The 9,866-nt window shown below is 38.6% G+C and overlaps 1 protein-coding gene across 8 annotated transcripts in view; it reads left to right on the top strand.

The window, feature by feature from the left end:
• Positions 1-366: 366 nt before the first annotated feature.
• The window catches only part of kiaa1109 (KIAA1109 ortholog), a 74,740-nt gene continuing 65,240 nt past the window's right edge, over positions 367-9,866 (top strand). For all 8 annotated transcript variants that reach the window (XM_039603697.1, XM_039603703.1, XM_039603702.1 and 5 more), the window contains exons 1-10: positions 367-504; positions 4,474-4,609; positions 5,371-5,487; positions 6,600-6,678; positions 6,774-6,838; positions 7,059-7,233; positions 8,015-8,096; positions 8,182-8,375; positions 8,927-9,006; positions 9,219-9,369. In XM_039603697.1, coding sequence (XP_039459631.1) covers positions 4,504-4,609; positions 5,371-5,487; positions 6,600-6,678; positions 6,774-6,838; positions 7,059-7,233; positions 8,015-8,096; positions 8,182-8,375; positions 8,927-9,006; positions 9,219-9,369 — 1,049 coding nt within the window. In that variant the 5' untranslated portion in view covers positions 367-504; positions 4,474-4,503. The remainder of the gene's footprint in view (positions 505-4,473; positions 4,610-5,370; positions 5,488-6,599; positions 6,679-6,773; positions 6,839-7,058; positions 7,234-8,014; positions 8,097-8,181; positions 8,376-8,926; positions 9,007-9,218; positions 9,370-9,866) is intronic.

Raw genomic sequence — 9,866 nt, 5'->3', positions numbered from 1 at the left:
TAAAAAATGAAGAACAAATTCAAGATAATGAAAACTAATCCGAAACCGACAAAAATAAAGTCATCATTTATGAAAAATATAAGCATCTCTGTTCAGTATGTGCTCTTTGTTTAACACTCTGGCAACTTACAGAGTAATGTCTGTATTATTTTAATGCATGAAGTAATTTTTATGTTATGGTAAATAGATTTTATGCACCCAATACGACGTCAAACACCATTGTCACAAAAACAATCACGCTGGGAGGCAGGAAGAATATCTGTCAGCTGTGTGTCACGCTCTCATCTAATTGGTCAGAAGCTGCCTTGGCTCTTTTTTCCTATTGGTCGTTTTTGTGGCCGGCCTCGTCACAACAGGAAGAGATGCTAACTGGTCGTCTGCCTGGCAGGTAAATATTACACACCGGGCATGCTAGCTGTGGCCATCTCCGACACGACTAAAGGACAGAAACTCCGGACTAACTGGAGCAAAGATGAAACCCCATGCTTTACTGAGAATATTAAGGTATGTAAGGAGCACCAGCTGTTTTGTTTTCACAATTCAGAAAAGGAGAAGTTGGAGGGCGCGGCCTGCTGTCATTAGCATGCTAGCTAACCTCAGTGCTAACGTTATGATACTGAGCGGCTCTTAAATTAATGGCTTAATACGTCATTAGCGAAGAAGCAGGCTGATCGCAGAGGACAAAACAGTAACTCGGCCTTTTGCTACGAATGTCTAAAAAGAAGAGAAGTTAAATTCAACAACAGTTTTTTGTTGTTGTAGGTAACGCTCAGGAAATTGCTCAAGACTTGGGATTAGCTAGGTGTGTGGTTAGTTTCAGGTGTCTCTGGATTCCAGATTACACTGAGCTGGAGTGAGTAATCGTTTCACTCCTGACCTTGTTTATCTTTTCCCTCCAATTCATAGCCTTCTATAAAATGATGCAGCGATGTCCTTTTATGTATGTCATTACCTCTGTCAACAAAGACAAACTGCCAGACAACTTCCCCATTTTTTTTGCCACATTCGGATCATCTTGCAGTCCCACATTTATTTGGGTTAAACGTTAAAACGTTTTAATTGCTCTTTTGGTTACCTGTTTGCGCGAATATAATGCTAATAATCAAATTAATGGACATATTTTGGGGCTTTTAATCTGCCAGTCATCTTAGCTATTGATTCTCTGTATATTCTTTTTCAATTATAGCAATGGGACAGTGCGCCTCGATTGTTTGTGTACCTTTGTTTTTTTTGTTGTCAGAATCCCATAAGCTATAATTTATAATCCCTCCTAAATAAAAATATCGATGTTATGAACAGGTGCATTGGTGGTTGATAAATGATGTCCTCATACTTATGAGTTACTTTTATCAGTAAGTAAGTGACTAATGAATTAGACATAAAACAGTACTGTTTAGTTATAACAGGGTTTTGTACCTGCATATATCTACTAGGATCTGAAATTGTAATGAATGCTCAATGACAGTAGACTCACTAAGTATAGGAAGAGACTTCAATTGGACTTTTTTCTGACATCCCAGCGTATTGTTCATCTGCTTGTTGTGTGAAAATGTGGATACTTTTATAATGCATCTCTTTAATGAAGAATAGAGGGGTGTGTGTCCCCCCCATGTACTGAATTATGCAGTAGTTCTGCTCAGTGTGCCCATTGAATGGTCGTTGGCATGAAAAAGTTAGTTACCATAATTGTTGTATACAAACTAAAGACTGATGGGTGTTTACTTCAGGTGATGGCTTCTTGCTCTAATCTAGTCACCATTATGAACCTAAAGTGAAAACACTGAGCTTGCAGAGAACAATTATGAGTCACTGATTGCCAGCGCTGATATTTCCTGAAGGCCAGCATCTCATATCTTATGCTAGATTGTAAAACCTGAACTTGCCCTACAGGAATGGATGGGTAGTCTGTGTATTTCCAGAATACAGTTTTCTTTAAACATATGATTTAAACATCATACTTTGTTTTGTATGAATGTGGGTAATGTGTTTGTCAGTAAGAATATTTTAAAGGTGATGATCATTGAGATTTCTTTGTTAAATTAATGGTTCAGGCAACCATGCACAATGTGATTTACTCTTAACAGATAGAGTCTATGTTTTAGCTTTGGCAAGTGGTTATATGTTCTGTGGTTTATCAAGTGAAGTTGATCCCTTCTTTTTCATTTGATTTTAAAAATAGCAGCAGAAGTCGTAGTTGTAGTAGCTGGAAATGCATGTCAGAATATATGGTGTGAGTTACAGTGAAGTATTTTAGAGAGGTTGCCGTTTTAATGCGTTGCTTTAACATGAGAGTGTAAATCTCACATCAGGAGTGATATGAAAAGATGAGAGGGGAGAAGAAATGCTGAGTGCATCATCATAATGTAATGCTATGATGACTTTAATGTGATGGGAACATGATCATTGAGGAAATTGTATGTTAGAAGAAAAATTTTTAATATCACTTCTCGATTTAATAGGGAGCTGATGAAGAGAAGATAATATGAGAGAAATATAATCTCTCTTTCTGTTTGCTGTTAGTACTCTTTCTGTGTGTTTTGGATATACAGAAGAGTGAAGTAAGCTTTATGATAAGGAATCATGGTAGGCTAGCCAGGAAGTAAGATTCTGGAATGTGGGCAGGTTTGAACACAATGACCTAAAGGATCTTTTGCCCATTTCCTTATCATTTGCTTCAGAAAAGAAACCGACAGCCACAGCTGGATTCGCATCTAGCAGGTAGCTGATTTAAAGTCCATGTGGGATCAGGAACTTCTGTTAATTTAAAGTTTGTCAAATGTGACAAGCAAACACATGTAGTTACATGTAGTATCTGTCAGAAAGAAACTTTTAGAAACTGTGTTTTCTGTTGGAATAGTGCTGGGATTGTTTTCATCTCACTGGTTTTACAGCCAACAATGTTTGGGGTGGATTAGATGAGGATTTGTGTTTGTGTGTACAGTACTGAAGCCTTTAAGCATGGGGTGACTGAGATCACAGCATACACGGGCACACATGAGCTTTTCACCAGCGTCCTCTCACTAATAATCCTTGAAGCAAAATACAAATCACTGAATGAGCCACAGCATGCAAAGTAGTTACACATTTAGCTAATTATGATTGTGCATCGTGTTATCCATACTGTACTGTAATGTACTGGAAATATGCATCATGTAACTGGTTTGAAGTCTTAAAGAAAACTTCACAGTAAGTTAACTATATACTAATAACTAATGCTAATTGTATTATTTTCATGCTTTGGGCTTGCCTGTCTGTACATGAGTCCATTGGGACTCACGGATGAACTGATTAGATTTTAGGAGCCAAGGTTCACGGGCATTGTGACCCGACACAAACACAGTTTTGGAAAATCTACGTGCTGACTGTTAAGTTCTAATGTGTGACAATGTCTACGTGATGTGAACTATAACTTGGAGGGATATGACCACAGGATATAAGATGAAATAAGTAATGATCCTTTTGCCCACCATTCTTCCTTCATCTCGTTTATTATTTTTCTTCTCTTACAGAATTATATTTGCAAATTAATCTGGCAGATTTTATGTGATGCAAGTGTAGACATAGTGTAGTTCTAACATGTAACTTGCAGTGTGGATGCAGCAGTTTTGATAACGCACATTGTTTATCATTATGTATGACACAGTTTGCGAAATAGTTAAGACACCGTAAAATGTAAATAAAAGCAGAAAAGCAAAAAATTGTGACTTATTTAAACTCTATATTAAAGAATTTTAAAGGAAAATATATTAGAGCTAGAAACTTAATTATTATTGTTATTATTATCATCTTTTTTTTTTTTTTAATGAGTCATTTTGAGTGTGGTGCAGTTGTGACTAAGACATATTTAGTTTTTTGCATTATTGCTGATTTTAGCAAGACTGGAAACAGGACCTTAGTTGCCTAGCTCTTCAGGACTTCCTTTGTTGTTTTTTCACAATGAGTCTAAACTTTTCAGCTCTTAACAAGTCTAGACATCCAGTTCAGACTTATAACGTCCAGGATATAGTTTGAACAAGTTTCAAGCCATTGCCTACAAAAGACATCTGGATGCCAGAATTTCTTTAAAACTTCCAAAGCTTGTTCAGAATTTATTCTTCATGGATGTGCAAAATGTTCATGTAGTGACCACTAATACCATCCCGTGCTTCCACGGATGCTGGCTTTCAAATTGTGCTCTGAGAAAGTGGAAGGCCCCTCTGGAAATCTGGAACTCTATGTACCAAAACAGTTCCTGTAATTTCCAAGAATAATTTTAAGTTGTTGACTCACCCCCCTGAGGAGGCAGCTGTGTTGTTTTGTGGATGCAGAGACGTTTCTAAAGGGAAAAAAAAGTTTAATCTTGTATTTATCTGCATGATGGTTGTAACAAGTCACTTTTGATAGTATTTGTCTTTTTCTACAGTAATGTAGTTCATTGCATACTTAAACATGTTCATGTGCCAGTGAAAGTAATCTGACATTTGATCATTTCAGTTTTAGACATCAGACTGTGAGCCTGTAGCCATGGATGGACATGCTGCCAAAACCAATGAAAGCACCTTCCCCAGCTTTGTGGATCTGGATAATTTCCTTACCAAGCATGATTCCAACTTCATCTGGCTTCTTGTTGGTCAGTAGTAAAATTTTTATGGAGACACTTAATTTGTATGTGTAGCTTTGTTAAATTCAGTGTTGGTTAACCTGCCAGTTGCAAATATTGGCTTTGCAGCAGTAATATTATTTCAATCGATGCACCTTTATGAGAGTGCAATTTAATTCAATTCACTGCACACAAAGGGCATTTTTTTGGCCTTTATACTCAGCGTTGAATGCATAGCAATGACTCAGCAATGATTCAGCTCAGTTTACAGTAAGTTTATGTGTTCTCTTGACATGTTGGACGTTTTGCTGTACTGAGCTCTAGGACTGAGTATAGTCCTAGATCAACTTTTTAAAAGCAGGTGTCCTTTGAGTTTAAGCTTTCAGTCACTAATGAATATATATATATATGTATATGTATATATGTTAAATAATTTATTAAACCTATTTCTTTGTCATGTTTGATAGTGGAGCCCCATCTTTTTATAGAGAAGAGCAGGTTCACCTGAATTTGCACTAAAGCAGGTGAAATGGAGTGTATATGAATTCCATCTGCATTACTATTATAATCCCTAAGGAAACAGAGTACTTTCAGGTGGGGTTCCTAATGTGTTACTAGTACTCATGCTGTGCTGCTGCAGAATTTGACCCAACAGAAATTAATCAAGCATTGTGATTATATTTGAAAGTGTTGGCCTACTAAATTTTTATGTTTACAAGCAGACAGAACCTTCTGTTACCCTTAAAATTAATTTTACTGACTGAAATCATGTTCTTTCTTTCCTCTTTCAGCCACCATTCTGTCCTGTGGATGGATTATCTATTTAACTTATTACAACTCACGCAACATTGGCCTCATTCTCACCCTCATCATCAACAGACTCTACAAGGATGGCTACATTCACATCGGTGTGTTCACCAGGAGCTCTGTGGCACAGTGATGAATAGGGAGGAGGAAGCTTTCAGTTGAAGGCGTTAACTCAATCTGCTGAATATTTCATGATGAGCCAGGTTCTCTCAGTGATTATATCCACAGAGTCTGAGCAAACAAAACCAGACTGAGTTTCTAAACGTGGGTGACACAATCCACAATCCAGTGAAACCTCACTTAGTTTTTAGGATGTGAGCTTCTCTTTCAAAAACGCATATCAATTAAACACAAACACAAAATTGAACCTGACTGACTGCATGAATGAGAAGTGCAAAATGACAACAAAGACAGCATGAAAGTTTAATGAGAAGAGCAAAGCGTAGTTGACATCTCTTTGTCAACATATGCTGGTACAAACTGAGCAGTCACCCTTTTGTTTGCGATTGTCTTTTCTATCCAGATAAAGAGAATGTACACTTTTTACTGACATATTTGTGGCAGGTGTTAAGCAGGTTCAAACATGCCTCGGGTGTGTTTCGCCATCATTTGGCTTCAGTTCAATCCTGCATGAATTTACAGGAAGGCATTAGCCTTTGTGGTTCTGTGTGGATTTTTGGAGCAAGTTAGACATTGTCTCGTCAGTCAGTGGAAAGAAATTCCACCAGTGTGAGGAAGTGTTACCTTGAATGATAATGCATGAAGCACTCAGATGCTGTCGCTCTGTTTGCATGAAGTAATTGAAACTGAGAAAGACATGTTATGAGCCAAAAGAGATTATTAACAGGAAATCATGTTCGAGCTTTCAAATTCATCTTTCTCACTCAGTGACAGACTCTGACCCACTTGCTGATTTAGATCGTAATTAAAATTGTTTTTTGGGGTTTTTTTTCTCTCTCTTTGATAAGAGTGAAAGTGCGATTAAATATCCCAGCAACACCCATGCTCCTGTTATTGTACCAGAGCTTTTATAATTCTTTAATTGCAGTTTTGTAGTGTTTCATTTAACTGGTTAGGCATGAATTGAAGACATTGCAATCAAATCCAAAGAATTTTGCAGGATGTTACTAGTACGGTTTAATAGTAAAACCAACACTTTATATTGCCATTGTTAAAACATGCTAACACTGTTGAACTTTGCCTTTGTGCACAGGCTCCTTCTCCTTCTCTGTGCTGTCAGGGAAGGTCATGTTCAGAGATGTCTACTACATCAACCAAGACATGTCTATCAGGTAATCTGACCGATGTTTCTGTTGTTGCTTCTCCTCCATCCGTCCCACTCTTATCTTATAATTTTCATGCTGATTGTTGTTTGTGTGTGTTACAGGATACAGGACGGCTTTCTCATATTTCGTTGGTGGAAAATGTATAATCCAAAACAGAAACAACATGGTGAGTAGGGAAGTATTTGATGACTGCTTAGATTAAACTTTTAAATGCATATGTTAGTCCACCACAGAAAAAATATATTTATATATTGGAATTCTTAGCTTATCTATGTTTGACTATCAAGATGCAACTTTTCTAACTGAGCTAGTTTCTATTTACAACTAGCAATGACTAGTGTGGAAACATCACCTTGAGTTCTGAGTTGTCTGTCTTTTTGCATCAGATCCCAAGGCAGAGACGAGGCTTTACGTGACTGTCAATGGCTTTGAGTTCCATGTCTATAACCGGACTGACCTCTACGCACGACTGCAGGAGACCTTTGGACTGGAACCCACGCTTCAAAGGCCCAAAAAAGATGAAGAGAGGGGGCGAGAGGACAGAAACAAGACACTGGAAAGGTATAACTATGGCATCATCAGGCAGCTTTGCTATTTATCCAGTGTTAATATTATTTGGAAATGAGTCTTATTTGAAGTTTCTAAGTTGTTGATTGGTAAACGCTAACTTCTCTAGTTGTGTTACCTTAAAATCAAATAAAAATGTCTTTGGATGACTTGTCAGTTTTTGGCTATAGCTGAAACAAAAAGAACACATGCAACAGTCTAAATCAGGGGTGGGCAATCTCAGTCCACGAGCGCCGGTGTCCCTGCAGGTTTTAGAACCAACACAGCTGATTTAAATGGCTAAATTAGCTCCTCAACATGTCCTGAAGTTCTCCAGAGGCCTGGTAAGGAACTAATCATGTGTTTCAGGTGTGTTGACCCAAGGTGAGATCTAAAACCTGCAGGGACACCGGCCCTCGTGGACTGAGATTGCCCACCCCTGGTCTAAATGCTTGTTTACAATTTTTAAAAAAGTGTATATTTTGTTTTTTAACTGTGATAACATTGTTAGGAGTACAGCTTTATATATTTTCTCACCAGCATGTCTCTATGGTTTCAGTTCAGCAGAACAGAAATGAGTGCGAGAGCATATTTAGTGCTGTGGTTGTGAATGATAAACAGCTGCTGAAAAAGCTGCATAATCTCACACCCTTTTCTATCTGTTGTTACCAAGTGGATTAGGAGTGCAGACAGAACAGAGCTGTTGTCGTTTCCTGCTGACAGTCAAATGAAGTGAGCTGACTAGAATCACACCTCTACTTAAAGATCGTGAAACTGTCTTCCGTTTCTTGTGTAGTGTCAACATTAAAGCTGAAAGTCAGGATCCGTCATCATCTTGGCGGTCCCTCATTCCCGTCATCAAAGTTAACATCAGCACTGTAAGTACCTAAGAATGTCTCAAAACCTTTTAGGGGCATGTATTACCATTTGTGAAAGAAATAATGTGTGTTTGCTGTCTTGTAGGGTCGCTTGGCATTTGGGAACCACTACCTCCCACAGACTCTGTGCATGAACTTTGAGGACGCCTGCCTGACGTATGCCACCAAACCTCCCTCCAGCCACTTGGACCAGTACATGCACATTGTCAAAGGCTCACTGGAGAATGTGCGGGTCATGCTGGTTCCCAGTCCTCGCTACCTGGGCATGCAGAATGATGAGTGAGTTCAAGTCATCTAACAAAGATAAGCACATAAACAGTATTTCAACAGTGTTGTTGATAATAAAACTTTTTACCTCAAAGCATTTTTAGAGGAGTTGTAGCCCAAAAAATAACTCGGCTTGAAGAATATCCTATTTCTTTATTTCCACTTGTTTCTTTAAGCATATTATAATGACTGCAAAAGATTGGCTCATTATGCGGCGCTCTTTCCGTAGTGCTTCTCATTTATCCTGCAGCATGCATATATATGGTGTGAATGTTAAGCACAGACAGGATGAGACAGGGTTTATATTTTTCTGCTGGTTTGTACAAAACACAAGTAGAAGATTTTTGTTACCTTAGAACAATTTTATTTTAATTACTCTTGTTTTTTACTCAATTATGCTGCCAAGTGAATGTCTCTCTTTCAACTATGCTGAGACTGAATTGCATTGCATTGCATTGCATTAAAAGATCATGGGTTCACAGTATAGTAGAATAGGCCACAGAGTTCTGAGTCTGTTTAACATATTTGTCCCTGAATTGTCATTTTGTGAATTTCTCATCTAGACCCCCCAGACTGATGGGAGAGGGCTTTGTTGTGATGCAGTCCAATGATGTTGACATCTACTATTACCAAGATGAACCAGGTAAGCTCATGCTTGCACACATCCACTGAGATTTCTGTGCTAACACAGAAACATGAATAACTAATAGCTGCTGACACTAAATGTAAAATTTCCCAGCCAGTATGCTGTCTCTATTAAAGCATATTCATGATTGTTTTTAGTGCAGTTGTGTATTTTTGTTCAGCCTTCTGCTGATACCCAGGTTTTGACGTTTTCACTGTGTATGTGTCCAGGTCTGGTTCCTGTGGAGCAGGAGAGTGGCGAGGAAGCAGAGACGAGCAGTGAGGATGATAAGCTGCAGGACCTGCCTCCTTGCTGGGGTCTGGACATCGTCTGTGGGAAAGGAACTGACTTCAACTATGGGCCCTGGGCAGACCGCCAGAGGTGAGTACAGATGGACAAAACAAAATCAGCAAGATGAAACCTGAGCTAATAGGTTTTTAGAGTACAAGCTGACAGTTGGAGGTATTAGTTTTAAAGATATCTCTGTTTTTAATTGTAGTTCGTAGAGGTCCTCCTCAGGATTTTGCCACTGTAATACCACAAACTTATTATTGCACACACAGAATTTCCTTGGGTGAGCTGCCCAAACATATTAGCCCTGGCCCAGTTATACTTTCAAGCATATTTACAGTGATGTGGTATGAACTGGAGAACTGGAGCGTAACTCCTTTTCATGTGTTGTTGAGCTCACCAAGGCTACCGAGTAAAAGCGTCATCAGCTGCACTCCATGAAGTTGGAGATTGTCTGCGGAGGCCATCACAAAGTACTAGGCATTAAAAACTTCTGCAAACAGTAGGCTGCGCACTGATGCTGTGTCCATCTCTTTATTGCCTTAAATCTCTGAACATTGTGTGAAATTCTTACTCACTGAATAGAC

The sequence above is a fragment of the Oreochromis aureus genome, linkage group 19 (assembly GCF_013358895.1).
Source record: "Oreochromis aureus strain Israel breed Guangdong linkage group 19, ZZ_aureus, whole genome shotgun sequence".
Taxonomy (NCBI): Eukaryota; Metazoa; Chordata; class Actinopteri; order Cichliformes; family Cichlidae; genus Oreochromis; species Oreochromis aureus.
Note: the sequence above shows the minus strand (reverse complement) of the source record. Positions and strands in the feature narration are given on the sequence as shown.